Source organism: Mercenaria mercenaria, chromosome 2, assembly GCF_021730395.1.
Source record: "Mercenaria mercenaria strain notata chromosome 2, MADL_Memer_1, whole genome shotgun sequence".
Taxonomy (NCBI): domain Eukaryota; kingdom Metazoa; phylum Mollusca; class Bivalvia; order Venerida; family Veneridae; genus Mercenaria; species Mercenaria mercenaria.
This window is the reverse complement of record NC_069362.1, coordinates 34,028,127-34,052,795: the sequence shown is the minus strand read 5'-3', so window position 1 is coordinate 34,052,795 and position 24,669 is coordinate 34,028,127. Positions and strand designations below refer to the sequence as shown.

Below are 24,669 nucleotides of genomic sequence, written 5' to 3'. Positions count from 1 at the left end.
TATAAATAACCGATTGCAATCGAATATTTCCAAGGTGGTCGACTTTATCATCTGTCCGGGTTTATCATTAGTACTAGTAGGGTCGCAGAAAAGCTCTATAGAGCTTATGTTAATTGTTTCACCAAGCGACGGTAAATAAAAATTACCTTTACCTTTTACCGGTTCTGCTATGCTTCCCTACGGGTGCAACACCTTATGTACAAGTCACTTTATGTACCAGACACTTTATGTACCACTTTGACACTTAGTGTACCACCTATATATTATATAGTAATTGTATCTCATTGTGTAGCACTGTCAATATGTGATAATTACCTGTGAAAACAACTTTGATTTTATCAGCTTAAGTCCATAGAATGTTGTTAACATTTCTTAGTAATAATGTGCATATAATTTTACCTTATTAATTATGACAACAGGCCCTTCCCCAGAAATTTTTTAAGGCGCTGGGGTAAAGTTTGCGTGGCGGGATAAGGGGTGGGTGCGGGAGGGGTTTCCCCTCGAGTGTTCGTTTTTGTTTTTTTTTAAATCGAACCCAAATGGTGCTTTTTTAAGTATACCATATGCAAAAAAAAACACAACAACATGTATTTCATTACTTCTACATTTTTACATAATCATATAACCATCAATATATCATATACACTAAACAGATGTCCACTTCTTTTATATGTATTTTCAAACAACACATATGTCCTTCCACTTCTTTTGTACTAACACTAACAACACATAGGCATTTTTGTTTTCATATACCGTTAAGTGTCTGTCTTTGGCTCTGTGCCATTCCTTTACTGCACCACTGAAATTAAAGTCATTCAATTTTTGTCCCTGCATGGACACCATGAGTAAGGCATTAAGCACTTTCATGCTCACCGGTGAATGGTGGGTGGTCTTTACACATTCAACTGCTGAAACCTCTCTCACAATCTGAAAGTACAAAAAAAAAGTATTTGTTATTTTCCAGGGCACTCGTTTGGCCATTTTTGGGGCTGAATATGGGTACCATTCCCCTCCTAAAATAATATTTTTTCCCCTTTCTTAGAAGAAAATTCCCCTGTCAGGCTGATGATAGGTTGTTTAACACAAATAGATATTAACTCTTTCTTTTAATATTAAATAGTGCCTCAAAGGAAAATTACTGTTTCAATATAGTCATATCAGTTAGAAATGATTGAAAACAGTACTAATAAGTGTGAAAAGTAGTTACATATACATGGCTTTAACTTCCCCTTTTCGTCTTAAAATGTCAAATAATTCCCCTCAGTGAGGGTATGGGTACCTGTCCCCAAAAGTTATCTAGTGCCCTGTTTTCCCAGAGCAAGGATAACCAAGGATGGATTTATATTGTAAAAGTTCCTAAGATTTGACATTTATCTTGTGTTCTTCTGCACAATGAATTGCAACAGTATTTCTGTTAAATATTTGTGGGTGTTAACAACACCACTGCAGCTTTTTTTACACACAGAAGCAGGTTCTGTATTTCAAGTTTAACTACTGTATTTTACTGCAAGCAGCAAGTTTCAGAAAGAACATGTATACACACCAGCTGTGGAGGTTGGTAGAAGCAGTCCCACTGTAGCGACTTTGCTCAGGTTTGGGTGAGACTCGGACAGATTACCAACAATCCACTCCATGGTGCGCAAAGTGTTCATCTGTGGTAAGGGTGGCTTTCGCCTGTGCCCATTCAATAACTGCCCGGTCTTCTTCAAGGGAGAAGAGTGACGAAAGAGCCTGAAATGAAACATAAGTTACAATGACATGTTTCAATGACTTGACAAAATGAATCATAACTTCTTTGTAGTTGATAAGTTTCTTGTTGTTTTTTTTCTTCTAAAATTCTTTGGACCATACATGATGCTGTAAATATAGTCAGTTAAAATAAATAAATCAATGTTTATTTAGCATAGAAATATTGACTTCCTTGAAATACAGCAGAAGAGAATTCATTCATCCCTTTTATCGACTAGCCCAGTTCTTTACGTGAGAAAGTAGGCAGTTGCTTATTTGGAACTGGTCTTTCCCAGGAACGATGGTTAGGTAACCTGCCCTAAATTTTGTGTTTCCACTGAAACTTGTATCATTTGGTCTTTGCACGTTTACTTTGAGAGATACAAAAGCAAAGTGAAACAAAAAATATCATAGTAGATAAAGTTTAATATTTAGAAATTAATAGCATCTTAAACAATTTTAATTAAACATCCTCGAAAAAGTTTGCTTCAGTTCATCTGGAACTATGATTTCAAACTTCAGTCAAAGAATCACTGGTCATTTTAATACAGTTACCTTTCTCTGCTAATTATTACTCGATAACAATTAACTTACCCATGCACTCCGTCACCAACTGTTATCCCATTTCGTTGCAGAGACTAATTATAATCTTTAACTAATTATAATCCAATCACTCAGGACTGCTCCAATTAACCGCAAACTTGTGAAAACACAGACTTTCATCAACACGTGTCGTCTTTAAACCCTTATCAGTACACGGTAAACAGCTAGCTACACTGTGTATTCATAAACTTCCCCGATCGATATTTACCTGAGGTATCTCACAGGGATGAAATCGCTTACTGATTTAAGACGCTGCGCTAATAATTGAGGCACCGCGCGGGATAATTAAGCGCTGCGGGAAGCTGTATTTTGTGTTTTAAGCGCCGCGGTAGCGCGGCGCCTTATGCGGCTGGGGAAGGGCCTGGACAATTAACATTTAAATTTAGTAAAAAAAACATTTCAAGTAACATAAAATATAACATTTTCATCAAATCAGAACAAAAATGATCATCCACTATATATCATATATGTGGTACATAAGGTGTCCAAAGTGGTACATAAAGTGTCTGGTACATAAAGTGACACATTCCTTCCCTACAGTCCTCTCAGGGCTTTGATTCATACAATGTCATTGAAATAGCTAGTTACAGTCGAATTGAATGGTGAAATTTTCACATAAATCTTAAAAAGCAAAAGATTACATTTGTGTAAAGAATACAGCTTTTTTTGAAACTATTAATGTGTTTATCTCTAACATAAATTATGTAACGTTTGCTTAATGACTGTCAATTCTGAAAGCAATCTGCACAATCACTGTCGTGAAAACGAATGACAAATAAAGATAAAATAAGTTAATTTACCTAGAAAGGCTTGGGACATAGTTCTTGCTAATCCTCGTGAAAGATCGTATATGTACACTTTCACATCATATGTATCCGATGCCATTCTTGCTTTGAGAAAATAAATTACCAGGTACTCTTTTTTCCAATGTTTACGTTCCACCGGTGTCGAAATAAACATGTAATTTACATGCTTGTGATAATCACTATTGTCCCAGAACGTTCGGGTGCAGGTCAAAACGTACCCAAACCAAAATGTACCCACATGGTAAAGTCAAAATGTACCCAAAAAAGTCAAAATGTACCCACTTGGCTAAGTCAAAATGTACCCAAAAAAGTCAAAATGTACCCAATTACTTTGGCATTTAGTATTTAAATACCCATAAATTCAGCTATGTATTATATGTAATATTTTAAATATATGTAAGTTGTAGATTGAATGTTAGAGAAGTAGATCTAATAAAACTAGATTAGCACAATAATTGATTACTTTTCGCACCTACAGCACAGTTGTTTCACACCTGTTGTGAAATTTTTTACTCCTGTCTTTATTAGACTGTCAATGGAGTGATTGACACCTAATTTAATTATCAAAGTGACTTTCTTTAATGTCCGAGTTTGTAAATTTCCTACTTTATTTACTATTGTTAAAAATCAGTAACACAAGTCTGTTTTAAATACTTTATTTTTCACCCTAATTTTGTTTTATATATATGCATCTGCAGCTATCTTATCAGAATCCTATATATATATCTGTAAAAACTCTTAATAACTTATACACATATACACAAAATACAAAATAAATAATATTAGCATGATTAGAGCTGCAGGTACTGGTTGCACTATTTCATCGCTGAAACTAAACACTAGTTGCTCCATAATTGTCTTATCAAACTATTCACTATTCAAACATTTTATACATATTTACAAAATAAATAATATTAGAGATGCACTATTTCTAAGTCTGATCCATGAAATGTCTAATAATTTGAACTATTCAAACACTGATCCATGAAATGTCTAATCATCTGAATTATTCAAACACTGGTGCATAAACACGTGAAAGTTTCTTTAAGAGTTTAGATGTTGTCAAGGAGTCTGATTCATATTGCTCCCACATATTAAAAATCTTGTCTGCATAGACCTCACTTGTTTCCTCTGAGCTTTTTTCAGCTTACTTTCTGACACTAGCTTCATCTGCAGACTTAGGCGCTGTGACTCTTCATGTAGTTTTTCAACTAGGATGTAGAAGGGAGGTGGTCCATTGGTAATGTAGTTCAATCTGCGGTGCCATCCTACAATTATAAAAAAAGTTATAAAAAAATCATGATTACTCATTATTTATGTTAACTTTACATTCAAATAAATCTTAAAAACAATCAACTAATTTATCATATAATAAATATAGTAAGTGAAAAGTAAAAACATTTAATAAAATCAATGTCAGGCAGTAACTAAACAAATGTATCATTTATAACAGTTTCTTTAAGTTGAAAACAAAATTTTATGTACTATCCAAGTGTATGAACTTGTTTTTTCTTTATTTTGTCACATGCATGCTCATTTTGTATCGCGGTACGTATCGTATTGTTGCATCTGTGTCACGATATGCATTGTATTGTGAGACTAGGGTATGGTTACACCCCTACTTCATAGTGACATCAAATCTATTATGAATTATTATTACAGACTGAATTAATCATTCATAGATTAAGCACTCTATAACAATATAATAAGCAAAGTATTTCTAATCAACTGAAATATATGTTCCATTTAGTTTCATTTATTTATCAGTTTTTCAATATTATGACTGTGATGCAACAAAGTCTATTTACATACCTTCGCAGTCATTGTTGGTGCGAATGGACTGTCCATAGACAGACCATTCTTCTGGTGACCAGAATCCATTGAACCAGGTTGATTGTACATACTCGAGAAGAGGCTGTAGAGGTGGTGTTCCCTTTCGTTGAATGTGCTCGAAGGCTGGTGCAGCATGTTCAGCTGGTATAAGTGGTAGGGCGAGTATCTTCCTAATGAACCAGTGAGTACCCTCATCTTGCATGTAGGCTCCAGTCAAACCTAGATTCTGAAATGCAAAAACATGGGTTTACACTAAAATGTAATATGATTCATTTTCTACGCATCCATCAGATTATGACTGTAAAATAGATATTGCCTCACTTGTATTGTTCACCTTTGTTGTGTTGACATAATTATACTGATTCATTATATAACATTCAACTTTAGACTGGGAAAAAAATCTCAATAAGAAAGTAGCCTGAAATTTTGATGAAAATGGTAAAAATGGTGTACCTGAACTTTCTCCAGACTGCCCGTGACCAGTGGAAAGCACACCCTGAGATCTTCACATCTGGAAATACACGTCTGATAGCCGACCACGCTGCTGCCTCAAAATCCAGCACAAAGCCCTCAACTTTGTTTGGTGTAGTCAGAGCTTTCACTTTCTGAAATTTAGAAAATAAACATCCATTGCACACATTTCAATTTAATAGTTTATTTTCTGATTTTAACTTAAAATGTAGAGTATCTTTCAGCAAAAACCATCCTGACAGTGTGTTGATTGTTTGTTCCAACTTTCCCACTTTTTATACTATTAAACAATATAGCTTTATAGATTAACATATATAGACAGTGTTTGTGCAGCTTAATATACAATTTAATGTTATGTTTTAAAGCTAAAGCACATGACAGTTTATACACACACTAGTATCAAGTGTTATTTTTCAGATTTTTGCTATTAAACTTAATGCTATGAAATAATATTCAGATTTTCAAATATCTTTTTAGTATTACCTTAAACACCTTCTTATAATCCTTCTTCCTCTTACGACTCATGAAGATGAATACCAATGGAACTTGTTTTGTTTCCCCCTCATCATTCTTCAGGAAGGCGTGGATACTGTAAAGCTGTTCAAAAGTGTCCCTGCTCCTCAGCACCTTGAACGTACCATCCACATACCATCGCTTGGCCTTTTGGAGGACATCCAGTTGTGTGTTGGTTGCGAAAATGATGTGCCTGGCTCCATCTACAGTCAAATCACAGCAAAGATATCCATCTGGAAGGGCTTCCTCTACCAGCTGGAAGTCTTCTCTACGTGGCTCTGGAGGTCTTGTCTTCTGGCGATGGCGGTTTGCTCGTCTAACAAGAAGACCCTCATCTGGAAGGTTGAAATCTTCGGCACGAAGATCCTTGTAGGCATCCTCAACAACTGCCTTTGCTGACACGAACGGTTGCTGCTTGGCATCTGTTTTCACCTAAACACAAAAAAAATATAATGGTTGTGCTGCAGAGAGTAAAACAAAGTCAACATAGGAATTTTATCGTAGCTTTCCTATTTTTAAGATCAGCTGGAATCTATTTTCACCTAAACGCAAAAATATAATGGTTGTTCTGCAGAGAGTAAAACAAAGTTATAGATCTACTAGGAATTTTATCTTAGCTTTCCAATTTTTAAGATCAGCTGGAATCAAAGTTCTGTTTTTCAAACACGTTGCATTTATTTAACAATTACCTTTTTGGTAAGAAGAGTCTTATGTCGGAGACCAAGGTCAGCTGGATGGTCGTGTCTGTGTAAGCCTCCTCGGAAGTTGTCATCACGTTGAATCACCGTAGCCGGACATCTCCTGGTCTTGGTACGTTGTGAACACCACCAATACACAATATTACCCCTCTGTCTCTGGAAAGATAAGAAAATAAAATTTTGTCTGTTAAGGTTGTTCTGCACATCTGATATACCGAAAGCGATGGCAAAAAATCAAGCAATTGACAATATCATTTTTATTTGCTGAATTTTCTAGGTTTATTCTGAAGTTTTGAAAAATCAGAGTTTAATCAAATTCTACATTGTAACTGCAGAACTACCTTATATTTATATACTTACTTATTTATTAAATATTTATTTATTTATCTGTCTTTATTTCTCTGTCTATCTTTCTATCTGTTTATTTATTTACTTTTCTTAAACTTCTTCTTTGTCATTGAATAAATTAATTAAACATTATTATTTCCCCAAAACCAGTAGAGTCAAGAATAATCAATCCCCATTCAGTACCTCAGTCAGAAATGTAACTTTTTAAGCAACTTATAATGTTGCTTTACAATTTTATTTAAGCACAAACTCACCTTTTGTGTGTAGCTAAAACCTGTACTTTCAAGGAGGACACTCTTCCCTTTGAAGAACCACCATCAACGACCTCATATGTTGTTTCAGCTTCCTCAACGAAGGACGAAGTTGGATTAGGCTCTGCCAAAGCACTTTCTTCTAACTCCTGTGGTCTGGTGAAGGGAGCCGTCACATTAAACGAGTCATCTTCAGTCTCAGGCTCTGTTCTCATAGAGTGTGTATCGGCTGTTAGGCCATCTAAGGACTGAGTAGAATCTTCCATAGGCGGTATTTGTAGGAGCATGTCACCAACACTGGTATCAGATGTGTCCATGGGTGTCTGCAACAAAACATTAATTAACAAAAAGCATAATAATATTACCAATGATAAACTCAGTATGTTAAGGAAGATTTCTCATTTTCAGACTTTTTAATTGGGAATGCATAAGGCTAAAATACATGAGTTAGCCCTGTTTAAATTAAAAATAATGTTTGTATGGTTTCATTAACTTCCCCATTTTTGCATGTTATACCATTAAATTGTTATTATATGAAACAAATGTACCTTGTATATTGCAAGTCAGTCTGGACAAAGTTTTACACTATGTCCTATACTTGCTTATTTATTCCTGAATGTTTTACACGCAATAATTATAATTATCAGGAAACAACATATGAATAAATTAATCATTAAAAAATTACCTGATTGTGCGCGCATTTTTCACAAATGAAATCTCTTGTCACTTCGCCACGGCGCATCTTGGCATACATGTACCTGGATATACCTAAAATGTTAAATGTAAAGTCCTTCTAATACAATAAATAATGATGTCCTGTACTCAGAGTGAACAACGGCGTTAAACCCAAAACAACAAATGAGGCTAATGTACCCAAACGTTAAAAAATATGAATTAATTTTAAATTGACGAATGTATCAAAAGAAATATGGCATTTTATTTTAAGAATTGGTATAAATCTAATGAAATTACTTACTGGATATATGATTTAACAACAACACTTGTTTTCTCAACGGAATATATCAGTATTATTATTTTTTTTCTGGTTCAAAAGTTTGATTAAAATGTTGATTTATTCGAGATATGTTGTGTTATAAAAAAAATCATGGATCATTGAATTTCAATGAATATACGTATATTAAAAACAAAATGTTTTAGTTGTGTTGTAAATTGAAAAAAACGCAATAAGTAGTTAAAAACAAGCTCAAAGTCATCACAGATTGCTGTACCTCGTAGAAAAATGATAGAATTTTGTGATATTACAAGTTCTTTCTAAGCTCATTAAAAAAACCCAAAAAAAAACCCCAAAAAAAAAACAAACAAAAAAACAAAAAACTTACCAGTGTTACAAGCACGATGTTGCCATCCTCCGCAAGAATCACAATCAATTGCTTGATGATGATTTGCAACAAGACGCGAGCAGTGTAAACAAAGCACGTTTGAACTCATGATTACAAGTGAAAAGGAAAGAAACAGGGCAGTCTTATATACTGGATTAAAACATTACTTATTAAAATTGCAATCAAACTGTGAAAATGTGGAAAAAAAAATATAAAAAAGGCACAAAAAATAATGCTTTAATTAGAAATAACAAAAGAAATTATATGCTTAGTGTTTTATTAGTTAGTAATTATGGTCAAAACGTACCCAAACCAAAATGTACCCAAAAATAAAAAGTCAAAATGTACCCACAAAAAGTCAAAATGTACCCACTACTGAAAGTCAAAATGTACCCAGAAATGTGACAGAAGTCAAAATGTACCCATATAAAAATGATCATTTATTTTGATTTAATTATCAAAGTTATGCATTTTAATGGAAAATAGCATGTAATAAACAGATTTCAACTGAGTTCAATATTTGCATACCATACTAAAGAAAAATATTCATATAATAAATCAGTTAAATAATTTATAACAAATATATCAAAGCAAACAAGTACTCATTTCAATATGCAATCTGAATTAGTCACAAAAGCAAGAAACCTTTTCATACACAGACGACAATTGTAACAAGGAAAATCTTTTAAAAAGCACTTCTCTACATAAAAGACTCTTATCACACCCTTATTCATGTGATACGCAGACCGTATTCAGCTCTTTCTTTAATTTGACAGATGTTGGTATTTGAACAGGTTTTTATCATATTTATTAAACTTACTTATCATTTTGAGATATATTAATATTCTTGCTAAATATACCGAGCCAAAGTAAGCTTTAAAACTGTGAACAGCGTCGTTTAGGATAAACGCTTTGTCTACATTTCACTTTTATTATTTTATCAAACCTAATTATTTAAAGTTAACTATTTCCAATATAACTCCTTCAAAACTCCCGATGATTTTAAATACAAGTTTTCAAAGTAAAAATATCATAAAAATGCAAAAATGCTTAAAATATTAAGGGGGACAAAATTACCAAAAGGGGGACGAGTTGACCAAATTTTAGGATGAGGGGGACGAAATGACCAATTTTGGGGGACGAAATGACCGAATCGGGGACGAGTTGACCAAATTTTATGATGAGGGGGACGAAATGACCTATTTTGGGGGACGAAATGACCAAATCGGGGACGAGTTGACTGGAGGACGAGTTGACTAGAGGACGAGTTGACTTGATACCTTTCACTCAGCGTAGCACAATCAACAGAGTGAAAGAAATTGACACTCTCATCCAATCAGGCAGAGTGTTACATAAATCTTCCATTTTGATAAATTATCTATAATGCGTTATCAAGTAGTTTGATTTGCAAACTGAAGTCACGTGGCATAGGAAACGAAAACGAATTTAGACGGCGTTCGCCTAAAAATTGAGCAAGCATGGCATTGGATAATTATGCTGTGAAAGTGTACATATACGATCTTTCACATGGATTAGCAAGAACTATGTCCCAAGCATTATTAGGTAAATTAACTTATTTCAATTTTCATTTTATTTGGGTAAATGAGAGGTTGATTATACTGGCTTCTAGTCCTGCAAAAATACACCTCTATTAGGCCGTTATGCAGTAAGGGTACATCTGTGTTCTAACAAAACTGGCTCCCTCAAACCGTGTTATACAAAGTTTCTGACAAAATTAATTAGATTTTATTTCTTGTATTTAAGTGGTTTATTGAAATTATAACTTTGGACTGTATTTGAAAAAAAATCAAGGTCTTCGAGTGATTTGTTATCTAATTTACCACGGCTCAGAATTTAGATGCACAGGAACTGAGGGCGTTAGTCTGAGTGGTTAAATATATAAGAATCTGAAATATGAGCTGTGGTAAATTAGACGATCTACATCTACATCTACATCGGTACAACCAACAATCGATTTCCGATTATGACTGGTCGGCGCTGTCAGAGAAACAGTTGTTAAAGAAATTTAGTATATTACAGTATTAAAAGTAAAAGATAAAAGGACAGTATGCTACAGTTAAAATAGGACAGAATGAAAGAATTACATAGTGACCACCGCCAGCCTCTCTGTAAAGATACTGAGGCTGGGGCTAGCTTTAACTGATGTGGGGAGGGAGTTCCAGAGACGGATGGTTCTAGGGAAATAAGAGTTAGCAAAGTATTGAGTGCTGGAATAAGGGATCAAGTAGTTAAGATTTCTAATGGGGGTCAAGTAACCTTGGTCAATAGCAACGGTCTGGGTCCTTACTTTGTAAAACAAAAGTAATGAACAGTTTAATCTACGGTACTGGAGAGTTTTCCATTCTAAGGATTTCAACATTTCAGTTACACTGCTTGTATAGTTGTAATCATTCATAACGTACCTAGCTGCTGACCTTTGGACTCGTTCAAGTTTATGGGTGAGGGTTTTCTGCCAGGGATGCCACACAGTTGAACAGTATTCTAACTGTGGGCGGACATAGGTGGTGTATGCAGCTTCTTTGACCTTTATGTTATCTGTCTTGACATTTCTCTGAATAAATCGAAGGGAAGAGGTTGCCTTAGAAGTTATGTTTTCAATGTGTTGTGACCAGTTCAAATCATTGGAGATAGTTATTCCTAGGTATTTAGCTGATGAGGTGGACTTTAATTTGTCGGGGTTAAATTCCATTTGCCAGACTCTTTCCCATGTTTTTAATTTATGGAGATCTTCTTGAAGGGCTATGCTATCATTATTTGATTTGACAGTGAGGTATACGATGGTGTCATCTGCAAACATACGGGTTTTACATTTGACTGAGTCAGGCAGGTCGTTAATGTATACAAGGAAAAGGCAAGGCCCAAGGACAGACCCTTGTGGAACTCCAGACAGGACCGGAAGTTCGCTGGACAGGTGACCTTCAACTGCGACCTTCTGAGTACGATTAGAGAGGAAGGATTTGACCCAATTAGTTATTTGGGGACTAACACCTAGGGATTGTAACTTGTAAATTAGCCTCAAATGGTCGACTTTGTCAAATGCCTTAGAAAAATCCATTACGATGACGTCAGTTTGTTGGCCTTGTTCTAAATAACTATAAAGTTCCTGGGTGAAATTAATAAGCTGAGTTTCGCAACTATGACCCGACCTGAAACCATGCTGGAACTGGCTGATAATATTGTGTTTGTCAAAGAAATTTTTTATTTTTTTTATTAGAAGGACATAAGATTTGAAACCACGATGTGCTCAAGGAGTTTGGACGCAATACAGGTTAGAGAAATTGGTCGATAGTTGCTGGGTTTTGATTTGAGACCTTTTTTAAAGACTGGTGCAACTGTTGCCTTTTTCCAGTCATGAGGGACAATGCCTGTATTTAGGGATAAATTGAAGATGTGGCAAAGGACGGGGGCAATTTCTTGATGAAGTTCCTTGAGAACACGGGGGGATAATTCATCTGGCCCTGACGCTTTATGTGGGGATAGGCCAAGAAGGAGTTTGTCAACACCCTCTGGAGTTACATTTATTTGGTCCATTAGGGAGGAAGGGGATGTTAACAGTTTGGAGCACAAATGTTTAAGGCTTAGGGGCTTAGGTGGGGAGAAAACTGATTCAAATTGCTTATTAAGGATGTTTGCCTTAGTGACTGGATCAGTGTGGGTGAAACCAGCAATAAAGCACAAGAAGACCCTGCTTGTTTTCATTCTTGCATGTTCACTGAAATATTTCGATACAAAGTATGCTGGGCTTCATTTATCCCAGTGGTAATTTACTGGACGTCATGCGGCAATTTGACGTCATAATTGATATAATGCGCTGTTACCGTTCCGCGTGTCAACCGTTGTTTATCGCAGATTCTATCTAATATGACTAGCAATACTTAAATCATCACCAAGATATTGTGCTGACGTCACGTCGATGTGATATTTAGCGCATTTTATGCATCGAAAAATAGCGCTTTTTACTTTGATCAAATACTTAAAATGTGTTTAAAACGAAATGTCACATAGAACAACTGTCTTGATTAATATTCACACGCAATTGATTGGTTATACGCTGTGCAGAATAATTCGCCATCGTACGAAATATTTTCACTCGGGTTGCGCCCTGGTGAAATTATTATGGCCGCCCATCGTATATAAATAGTGTTAAAACACGGTTTTGTTATAAATAATGTTAAGTGTTAAAAGTCTATAAATCTTGTAAAACTCTGAAAGTCTTTGTTTCAAAATAAACATTGTAATGTCAGAATTTTAGTGTGGCATTGTGCATTACCAGAGATTTTGTACGCCCGTGTTGGAAAACCTGGACGTGTGATGGCGCGTCTGTCTGTCTGTCCGTGCTTACAATTGGATACTCGGGTGGCTATTGGAACAATAGGTAACTGTAAGTTTTCCTTGTTGTCATTCATTCCGTAAGCTCTTATGTGGCAGTATTTTCTCTTACGTGGCTAAAGGTCAAAGGTCACAAATTGAGCTAAAAGGTAAAAACTGTCATTCATATTTTGCGTCCGAAGCATAACTAAATAACCATGCAAGGTACTGACTTCAAACTTGGAATGGTTATGAGACAATATACAGAGTGCATGAACCAGGGTGGAAGGTACAAGATCAAGGTCACAGAAAAGTCAAATCTGCCCATCATAGTTCGTGTCCAGATCATAACTTAAAAATATTAAAGGTATTGACTTGAAACTTGGTATATAGGCAGGTGGTGATGAGTCGATGTGCAGACTGCAACAATCTACATTACAACTCCCCCATTTTTTAAAATTATCCCCCCCCCCCCCCAAAAAAACCACACACACAAAAAACTAACCCCCCCCCCCCCCCCCCTCCCCCCCCCAAAAAAAATAAGAAAGAAAAAAACCTTGTTATATTTTATATTGTATCTGGTATTCATTCAATGACGTGAGTGTAGATATTTTTGGAAACAAATATATATCCACTATATTTTACACTCGTTATGTCAGGAAAGCAGCTTGAAGGGATATTTCATACAAGCATTGTAGTTTATGGCAAGGAGTATTTCTATGGATCTGGCTCTGAAGGAAGGGGAGGTATAGAATGGTGTTCTCCAGTAAGTTTCCTTTTTTCAATACTACATCCAGCTGTTCAATAGTTCTGTTTTACTATACTGTGTAACAGTGGAGATAAGCTACTGATAAATTACAAGGAAATAAAGCAGTAAATTTACTACTTTAACATACTCAGTTTTGAAGAAGCTCAGTCCTTCACTTGCAATGTTTTACAAGTAGTGACCACTAAGTGTTATTAAAGTATCTTATGTTTCAGGAAGTAAAACTGTGAAGTCATTTAGTGAGTTAACAATTTCATACAGCTGCTAATACATACATAGTAGATTGTTTGTAACTCTTAAGTTAACATTAAACCACTGCATTGAATGTCTACTACTGCTTTTCCCCCAAAAAGTAGCTGTTTTTGTTTACATGTTAGTTTTTAAGAAGTTTTAAAGTACCATAGATATGACAATTATATAAGAAAAAGAAAAGAAAAAATTGACAAATCCTTCAAATTTTGCTTGAGATTTCTAGCTGTTTTATATAATGTACTTATTTAATCTCCATAAATTAGAATGATTTGCTGTTAAAATGTAAATGTATTAGTTGGACCTCTTCTAGGGTAGATCAGGGTTTGGTCAGCCAACCACAATTCATGACCTAGGACAGACCCAGGTTCCCTATGAAATGTTTATGGACTATCTACATGATTTATCCCAGACAACTTTCAGGTAAGACAGAAAAAAATGTTTATAGACATCGGTATACTATGAAAAATATGAGTTCACAGTCAATTCTCAGGTAGGATTATTGAAAATGTTTAGACTTTGAGACAATGTGAAACTTTTATAGAGTATAAATGACTAACGCATGAAACAGAAGGAAACGTAAATGTAGTTGTGAAGTCGTATGATACATTAAAGCAGTTCCTGTCTACACAAGTTTTAGGTGAGACTGTATGAATTGTTTATGGAAATTCAAGACTGTAATAAAACAAAACAGAGTCTCCTGCCAGCTTAGACTCTAGACAAAATAAAAAAGTATCTCCCTCCTTTGTACAAAACGAGACACGTACATGTTTACATGTCTTTTTTATATTATAATTTGTATATATGTTATAGCTCATATTGTCATGTACTACATGAATTGAGTATTGAATAAACCAAACTTGTAAATTGTATTAATTAATAAATTGGTTTATTGGCAAATATTAAATTAAATTAATAGAATTTGCTGGTAATTATTTGTAAAGCCTTTTCAACACATAATAATTTAATTTGTCAATGAAAAATGTTTTAATAAATCGAAATTGTTTCCTGACAACTCTTTGTTACACCTTAATTAATTAAAGAATAATATAATGGTTCGCACTTATTCTATTCAAAGAATTGTGATATTTGTATTTAATTTCAATTTGATTACTAGATATAAAATGGAGAAAATGTAACACAATATTATCATGAATATAAACTATCATATTTTGCCAATCTGCTAAAGGATGGCTTGAATTAAAATGATAAAGAAAGGTATATTTGTTTGTTTCTTTTCTTTATAAATGTTATGCTTCTTACACCTCTCACCTGGGTCATTAAATGTTTTCAAAAAAGGTCTACTTCATTGTAAAAAGAGGGATCCGGACATTTGCCCCCCAGGACATTTGCCCCCCAATGAAAAAGTGGACTGCTGGACATTTGCCCCCCAGGACATTTGCCCCCCAATGAAAAAATGATCTGCTGGACATTTGCCCCCCCCCCAGTTGAAATGATAGATAGGACATTTGCCCCCCAGTGCTTATTTCTGAAATGGACATTTGCCCCCCAATATTTTTGTCCCCCAGTGACTTTTTAGGAACTTCGTACAAGATATTCATCATATTTTAGGGTACAATATCTTTGTTTTATACAATTTTGTAGTAGATAATAGCCAAATTAACAAGTTTGAGTGTTAAAAACATTGCACTAATTAAGAAATTATAACGCTGTTATGAGCACTTTTATTACTCAATAATATGCTATTATTTACCTTAACACCTAAAAGTAATTAACATATTTATCAAATTATTAATAATAAAACAGTATTTTTTTTACTGAAAATTGCCTTTTAGAGTAATTTTGATAATAAAACAATAAAAAATACAGTTATATATACTGGCATATTGGACAAAAATATTGGGGGGGGGGGCAAATGTCCATTCCAAAAATAAGCCATGGGGGGCAAATGTCCTATCTGCCATTTCAACTGGGGGGCAAATGTCCAGCAGATCATTTTTTCATTGGGGGGCAAATGTCCTGGGGGGCAAATGTCCTACAATCGTAAAAAGATACACTTTTCTCCTACTCGACATAACTACTTTTTCCTAAAAGTCCCTACTCAACACAATTGCAATCAAAATGACAAAGATCAAAGATAAATTTGATGTTTGAGTAAAGGGGATTATTATATTGAGGGGATTTTGACGACCCAATTATTTTGGCCAAGGGGTTTTTGACTATCCATTGAGGGGATTATGACCACCCTGTCTTTTTTTGTTGAGGGGATTTTGACCACCATGTCATTTTTCAGCCAAGAGGGTTTTGACTGAGGGTATTTTGAGCGTCTCCCGTACATATATCAGTTGAATTTTGCAGACAAGTAAGAATAAAAAATAAAGTTATGGAATGCTGTACATATATCAACAGTAACTGCATTTAGCAGCCAGATTTCAGTTGAATTTTGCAGACAAGTAGAAATAGAGCATAGACTGATATAATAATGTACATATATCAAGAGTAACTGCATTTTGCAGAAGATTTCAGTTGAATTTTGCAGACAAGTAGAAATAAAGCATACACTTAAATAATACTGTACATATATCAGTTGAACTTTGCAGACAAGAAAGAATAAAGAATAAACTTATGTAATACAGTATATATATATCAACAGTAACTAAATTTTGCAAACAGATTTCAGCTGAATTTTGCAGACAAGTAAGAATAAAGAATAAACTTAATAATAATTATGTAATACTGTTCAATGTGTACATGTATCAGTTGAATTTTGCAGACAAGTAGAAATAAAGCATAGCCTGATATAATAATGTACATGATACATCAGTTACATTTTGCAGACAAGTAAGACTAAAGAATAAACCTATGTAATTCTGTCATATTTCTGTTCAATTTTGAAGACAAGTAGAAATAAAGAAAAAGTTATATAATATACTAAAACCGCAGCATTAACTGCATTTTGCAGACAGACTGCAGTAACTGTTGGATATTGCAGACAAGTAAGAATAAAGAAAAACTTTTGGAATGCTGTACATATATCACCAGAAACTACATTTTGCAGATAGATTTCAGTTGAATTTTGCAGACAAGTAGAAATAAGCATAGACTGATAAAATACTGTATATTATATATCAGTAGAATTTTGCAGACAGGTAAGAATAAAGAATAATTGTTTTAAAAAGATGATATCAAAGTAAAAGAAACCAGAAACATTCACTTTTCCAGTCTTATTGAATATGTCAAAGTGTTAGTAACTCCCTTATATGACCTAATACTCTTAATATTTAACTGTCATTAATAATAAGATTTAAATGAGAACTATGGTTATAGAATATTCAAAATGTTATTTTAAATAGAACAATTAATAATAAATAACATTAATAATAAGAACAAATAATGATTATATTATTAATATTTGATTTTTATCACTATTACCATCTGTTATTATTATTGTTTTTAGTAGTTGTAAATAATATTTTAAATATTTTATAAACCATAATTCTCATTTAAATCTTGGTCTTAAAATATAGGACAAAGGCATTGACATAATAAAAAACATTATCAGTTCACTCAACCATCCCTATATACATTCACACCTTTACATATAGTCTGCAAAATCCAATAGCCTTCTTTACCTATATATATTCTTTATTATAGTCTCATCTGTGTACAAACAATACATGCACATAAAATAATCAGAACATTAAAAACAACAGTACACAGTCATTCAAAACATTAGAATTATAAGAGACTTTGTTATATAACACTATGTCTAACATTTACATGTACATTTAATTACGATAACGATAAAACCAAGATGTTGTTGCTAATCACTTCTAAAAAAAAAAAAAAAAAAAAAAAAATAGTAATAAAAGTATGACCTAAAATTGCAATGTAACACAATACAACTTCCGATAAGACAGCACACTCGACTTCTCTCTGTGCTTGACTCTGAACTGAACCGAACCATAGCCATTGAAAGGGATAATGTCTATCCTGGTGTAGACTTTGACCTTTGACATTAAATAATTATTAAAAGTCTCACCTCCAAAGTAATTGATAATAACATATATAATAGATTCTATTAAGAACATTAACCAATACAATCCAAGTAAAAAGGAGCATACCTCTATCAAAATTCATACAGAATTATGGAAATGAAGACTTAGATAGTAAATAACTACCTAAGTTCCAATTCAAAGTAACCTAGAAACCCGCCTTAAAAAAAAAAAAAAAAAAAAAAAATATATATATATATATATATATAGTTATAGTTATAGTTATAGTTATGGGATAGTAAACAACAACTTAATTACTTAATTTTCAGAAGCTTTGGTAACAGCGAGAAAAATAAGTTGACTTTATCAAAAAACAAAACAAATTCTAGAAGTTTAAAGGAAACTTAACTCTGCCAAAGTACAAATCAGAGTTATGGGGTTTGTCCATATGGCTAAGACTTTGACAATGAACAGCCACTTTAAGTTTCAAGTCAACAGCCTCGATAGTAACCAGGACATTTGACTTTACCATAGACTTTAACCAACTGCAACAATGATGCCAGGGCGAGTGCAATAGCTATACTTTCTCTTCGAAAGGTCGAGCTAAACCGGAAAGTGAGTTGCTGGTACCTTATTTACAATGCATTGACGATAACAAACTAACAGCTGAATTACAATAAGAGACTGGATTAGCAGCAACCTCTTGTAATATACAAATTATCATACATGTTAAAATAATAAGTTGTATGGACATTATTTACAAAGATAAAACATTCTTCTATTTAAAATATTATAACAGGTTTTGGCACTTAATCTCATTAACCTGGAATCACTGAGGAAAAAATTCAACTTATCCCTATCAGAAAATGTTAAAAAATCTGGTTGGACTTCTGTTGCTTTTTGCGTCAACTGGAAACGTATATCATCATACAAACTACAATTTAATAGTACATGGCTTTCTGTTTCTATGTTATTACAAAACGGACATTTACGCTGTTCAACTGCAAGGTTCTCATACCTCCCCATCTCTATCCGTAATGGGGCTACGCCACAACGGAACTTACTTAATGCTGACCTGTGACTGGGGGGAAGAATTATCTTACAATAGTGCTCTGTAGCAAATTCTGTTTTAAATGTACAATACGTTCTTAACTTATTTAGACCTCTACCGTTAGAGCTATCTGGCCTATCTATTGCCATTTTCCATTCTGTTACACAAATTTCCATCAATTTACTAACAGCACTGTTTATAATTGTATGTTTTGATACAGGATCTTTTATATCAGCAAAATTTGCTAAATCTAAATTACACAATTGTTTCTGCACAATGAAATACCAGTTTTTACAAGATCTATTTGACTTTTCATAAGCCCACAGTGCTATTCTTTTGTTTAATCGAGAAGAAGAAGTATTACATAGACGAGCCCAAAAATTACAGATACTTTTCCACTGCAAAACCTGAGGCGATTTCCAGGCCATTTCCCCCATCAATGCGGCATTAGGTGTGTATTTTCCAACACCTAGAAAGAATCTCATTGCACGGTTTTGTACCGCATTGATACAGGAAAATGAACTGCAACCCCAAATAGAGGCCCCATAACTTATTACAGGCCATACAAGAGTATCATACAACTTTGTAAATACATCATAGGGCACGCTACCTATCAATTTGCATTTAGCTATCAATAATCCTAGTGCCCGACTAGCACTCTGGGCTACTGCTTTTGCAGATACATTATAATCAAGATGCTCGTCAAGAACTATTCCGAGATAAGTATACTTTTTAACAATATTTAATGGACTATTCCCACAAGAAAACAACCTATCAGTACATTGTACAGACGGAGGACGGAAGTGCATGATATTGCTTTTGCTAGAGTTAATGCTCATATGATTTGTATTACACCAATCAGACAATATATTAAGTAATGTCTGTAAGTCATCGGCATTCTCTGCTAGCAAAACAATATCATCTGCATATAAAAGAATGCAGACTTTCTCATCACCAAAAGTAATTCCTATATCAAAACTTTTAAGGTATAAAATGAGGTCATTGATGTATAAGTTAAAAAGCAAGGGTGACAAGATACAACCCTGTCTAAGGCCGACATTTACTTCAAACCATTCAGTACAAAACGTATTTACTCTTACACAAGAAGTAACAGATGAATAAAGGGATTTAACTGCTTTCAAAATTTTACCACATATACCAGAATCATACAGCCTTTTCCATAATTTGTCTCTGTTAATAAAATCGTATGCTTTACTAAAATCAATAAAAGCTGTGAAGGTTGACAGTTTGTTTTTCTTTCTAGTATCTATTATGCTTGTGAGGGATGAAATTTGGTCAATGGTACTGCGATTCTTACGGAATCCACCCTGTTCATCTTCTAACTTACCATTACTTTCTACCCAAGAACTTAGCCTATCATTCAAAATACTGCAATATAGTTTGTAAACAACTGAAGCTAATGCTATACCCCTGTACGAAAGAGGATCTCTTGGATCTAAACCAGAGGACTTGGGTATAGGATTAATTACACACTTGCCCCATATAGAGGGGACTGTTCCATTTTCAAAACAAATGTTAAAAAGAGTGTGCAGAAATAATATGGCACAATCATTTTTTAAGACTTCAGCATGTATAGAATCTGCTCCCACTGCTTTACCTCGTTTTGCCTTATCAACAGCCTTTTTAATTTCCATTACAGAGATAAAATCATTAAAAGGTAAATTGTTACCATTAACAGATTCAGTATGTGAATTAGTCACATGATTTGAATTTTCATGTCTAAATAAAGCACTAAAATCAACTTTCCATTTTTCTAACACATCTGATACAACGTTCGAGGTTTGACCATCATTCAAAATCACTTCCATTGGTATTTTATTTTTCTTATGTTGATTAACCCCAATTTTTCCAATACGTTTCCAAAACTCGTTACTGTTTTCATTACAATTACTCAAAAGTTCACTTTGTAAGGAATACCAATACAAACGTTTTGCTTTCTGCACTTCATGGTTAAAATGTTTACGTACCAGGACAAAAACAGACTTAAGTCTTACTCTATCATTCCTTTCCCTACATTCAAGCCAATTTCTTTCAGCCGTGCACATGTCGGACCACAACTTAGAAAGAATCTCAGACCACCAAGGTTTACCCGGTTTATGTTTTTTATTTGACCTACCAACTTGTATAGTTTTAAAAGGTAAACTATTGTACATATTTTGCTTAATAACATCACACCATTCACTATACACATTATCAATATCACTTTGAGTACGCAGACTCTGTTCTAGCTTATCAATAACATGATTTATCTGTGAAATACATTCATCATCACCCATAAAGTTACTAGGCACCTTAGTCACATCAAACTTGTCATAAAATGTACATTGCAAGTTTGATTCTGATTCACAATAAGTATCAGAAAACACCAAATTCCATGAGAGCAGTGAGTGATCTGGTATGCTAGAGGGTGTTAGCCCGTTCAAGTTACCTACATTGTTAATCACTTCTGTAGCACGAGTTACAGCAAAATCTTGATAATGGTTTAAACAATCATGAGGAATAATACAATAATCTACGACAGATAACCCTTTAATTGAGACAGATGTAAAATCATCTTTTATAGAATTTCTACCATTTAAAAAACACATATTTGTATTTATCAGGAAATCAATAAGTAATTCCCCATATGAATTTATGGTGAAGTCTACAACATTACGTTCCGGAATATCATCTACTCCACAAATAAAATCATCTAGGTTTCCACACCTGCTATTTAAATCTCCACATATGAAGACCAAACCATCATTTTGAAATCTATAAACATCTGTCAGGAGCTGATCAAAAAAGGAGTTAACGTCAAAATATCTGGACGAGTTTTCAGGGGGCAGATAGCAAACACATGGTAATATAATATATTTTTCAAACTTATGTTCCATTTTCAACCATAAAATACCTTCAAAACTTTTTTCTAAAATGGTGACATTAAAAATGTCAAAAAGCTCATTTTTGACAAAAAAAACCAACTCCACCTGACCCTGAACGGGCACGTTTATTTATATTTTCTCGGTTAAAGCCGAACCAGCGATAACCGTCAAGAGTTAAAACATTATCATCTAAAAGATGTGTCTCTGAAATACCTAAAATATCAAAATTTTGATTTAAAACACAAGAAGCACGCAAGTTAAAATTGTCTGAGTCACAGCTTGGGTTCCATCCACGAACGTTCCAAAACCCTGTTTTAAACTAATTATTTTGTCTGGGATTTCCTCTGTGCCCAGAACCGCGAGATCCATTGTTGCGCATATTCCTGTTACCGTACCCACGAGAGCTGTTACCACGACGAAAGCCTTGATGCTGCCATCCATTGACAGGGGAGCGTCTAGAGTTCTGGCAGTCACCTGATCGTTGGTTAGAAGTTCTGTCTTGAGACTGATTATTTTCATTACTATGAGTATCTATTTGATCATTTTTCACAACACGTGAACCCCTTAAAGACAAACCTTGGTTTTTAAGGGCACTAATAATGGTACGAAAGTTACTTGACATGATGCGATCAGTATGTGTTTGATCATGATTCAAAAATACAGTAGAATATTGAGCATGAGATTTCATATTTGATTTTTTACTCATAACCTGCCGCTTGTCTTCATGCGATTTCATCCGAGCAACAACAACACCAGGTTTGGATTTATTAGTTGAGGTTTTGCGCTCTGCACTAGAACATTTAACACTGGCCATTTTTAGACCATCTCTGAACAAAGCATTAACCTTATTCACAGTATTTTCATTGTTGGTTTCTGGAAGACCACGAATAATGATATTTTTTGTTATGTCTTCTTGTACAGAACCTGTTCCTTCCGCCAAGGAACGAACTTTCGCATTGACTTCCTCTAACTCCTCTTCTATGTCAGCACGCAGAGATTCCTTCATAGTTTCAACTTGATCACCAATGTCTTTTCTAATTCTATTCATCTCGGTATTTACCCTTTTGTCAAGAATCTGAGACACTTTGCTGGAGATACGCTGTTCTAATGATGATTCAAGTTGATTCATGCGATCACTAAGGGATCCAAATAACATATGCATATCTGTAGAGAGTTTTGTTATTAAGTGTTCAAGAGAGGGATTACCATCCACGTGAATATCTGCCTGAGAAACGACCACTTTCCTGGGTGATGGCAACGGCATTCCATCGTATAATGCACGCCGTGCTGAAATTCTAGCTTTTTTCACAGTTGAATCAATATGCTCTATATAGTCCGATTCAGAAGCTCTTCGTTTTCGCCCCCCATTTGCAGATGGGGTATTCACACGACAATAGCCCTGAGTCGACATAACTGACTCAACAAACTCTGCTGCCTCAGTCCCATTACAGATACCATTTCCACTTTCCATAACTCACACAATGATATGTAATATTTCGTCAAACTTCGTATAAATATTCTTGTAGTAATTCACAGTCATAAAGTTATCTGTTTCTATATGAATTATGTATAACTGGAGAGAAAAATCCAAAAAAGTTCATCAATAAATATACCGGAAGACTTCTTTTACCCGGCGCAACTCAAGTTTCTCCCGTACAGATAGTCCGCATCGACAAACAACCAATTCACTTTAAAAGTTCCATTTACTTTAATAAATCTTCAAGTCCTTCACATTCCTAGAACATTCATGCACACTTCTGCAAAGTACAGTCACTTAATATTCGCTACAACTTGGAAAAACAAATTATTTCTTCTCTCCCGCTAAACAAAACAACGTGCTTAGGTTACAGCTATGTTGTCTGTTACCTATGTTGTCTGCAAAATCCTTCTTTGTGTATAGTATCTGCAGTATTTGTCTGCAAAGTATTCTGTTCCATAAAAAAGTGACGGCTTTCCCAGAAAACTAATAGTAAGTAAGACACATATGAAATATTCTTGGAGCTCCCAGAAAACTAGCATATAAGAAAACTAATATGTAAGACACATTTGAAAAATTCATAGAGTTCCAAGAAAAGAAATATGGAAGGCATATATGAAATATGCACAGAGATCCCAGAATGCCAATATGGCAGACACGTGAAACATGCATGAAGTTCCTGATACATAAGACACATATGAAACATTGTGGAAATCCGCAGAAAGCTGATATGGAAGATGAATATTTAACTTTCACGACCTAGGATCATGAAACAGTATAGGAATTTTATTCAGCATGTGAAGTTGTGCACCGTTTTTCCTGGTTTCTGAGAGTAATGTCAGAGTAATGGCCCTTGATTGTCAAATATGAGCATGAAGGGCACATATGTTTGTGTCGCATGTATCTCAAAGAGCACTTGAGTTAACTTAAAGTCATAAAATATTAGAGGATTGTTATAAAGCATGTGAAATTGCGCACATGGTGTTCTGTTTGGGATTTCACACAACCAGACCAGTTATGATCCTTGACTATGTGAAAAATATCCAAATGCTTAAAATTTTGTGTTGCATATATCCTAAAAAATATTTGACATAGAGTCATGAAACCATGTAGGAATATGATCCAGTAGTGAATTTGTGCACTTGAGGATTTTTTATTTCACTTTGCAAAACCAGGGTTATGGCATTAGACTTAATCAAAAATAAATGTTTGTGTCTCAAGCATTTAAAAATGTACTTGATTGTAATAAAGCATGTTAACCGGATGTTCGCTTTGGGATTTCAACCAGCCTGGCCAGAGCTATGGTCCTTCACTTAGGTTAAAAGACTGTGTTGCTTATATCTTAAAGATATTTCACCTAGAATC

The 24,669-nt window shown here is 34.3% G+C and overlaps 3 protein-coding genes and 1 long non-coding RNA gene across 6 annotated transcripts in view; 1 reads left to right on the top strand and 3 right to left on the bottom strand.

Annotated features, from left to right (window-relative positions):
- The window catches only part of LOC123563678 (uncharacterized), a 39,459-nt gene extending 36,164 nt beyond the window's left edge, over nucleotides 1–3,295 (bottom strand). The window contains exon 1 of the mRNA XM_053534640.1: nucleotides 3,132–3,295. Within this exon, the coding sequence (XP_053390615.1) occupies nucleotides 3,132–3,291 (160 nt within the window). The 5' untranslated portion in view covers nucleotides 3,292–3,295. The remainder of the gene's footprint in view (nucleotides 1–3,131) is intronic.
- On the bottom strand, nucleotides 534–2,404 carry LOC128553513 (uncharacterized). Its single transcript, XR_008369360.1, has 3 exons — nucleotides 2,323–2,404; nucleotides 1,544–1,731; nucleotides 534–927 (listed from the first exon to the last, which is right to left on the bottom strand). It is a non-coding gene; the product is annotated as an uncharacterized LOC128553513 (long non-coding RNA).
- A 482-nt stretch (nucleotides 3,296–3,777) lies between the features above and the next one.
- On the bottom strand, nucleotides 3,778–8,700 carry LOC123522845 (uncharacterized). The gene is made up of 9 exons (XM_053525172.1): nucleotides 8,592–8,700; nucleotides 7,937–8,019; nucleotides 7,388–7,574; nucleotides 7,255–7,301; nucleotides 6,644–6,808; nucleotides 5,925–6,386; nucleotides 5,424–5,575; nucleotides 4,950–5,209; nucleotides 3,778–4,405 (listed from the first exon to the last, which is right to left on the bottom strand). The coding sequence occupies exons 1-9, from the start codon at nucleotides 8,698–8,700 to the stop codon at nucleotides 4,200–4,202; spliced, it is 1,671 nt and encodes a 556-aa protein (XP_053381147.1). The 3' UTR covers nucleotides 3,778–4,199.
- A 1,296-nt stretch (nucleotides 8,701–9,996) lies between these two features.
- LOC123563677 (uncharacterized) overlaps nucleotides 9,997–24,669 on the top strand; it is a 28,537-nt gene continuing 13,864 nt past the window's right edge. For 2 of the 3 annotated variants that reach the window (XM_053534655.1, XM_045356616.2), the window contains exons 1-3: nucleotides 9,997–10,154; nucleotides 13,580–13,686; nucleotides 14,249–14,358. In XM_053534655.1, the coding sequence (XP_053390630.1) occupies nucleotides 10,070–10,154; nucleotides 13,580–13,686; nucleotides 14,249–14,358 (302 nt within the window). In that variant the 5' untranslated portion in view covers nucleotides 9,997–10,069. The remainder of the gene's footprint in view (nucleotides 10,155–13,579; nucleotides 13,687–14,248; nucleotides 14,359–24,669) is intronic. The other variant, XM_045356617.2, reaches the window with a different exon arrangement.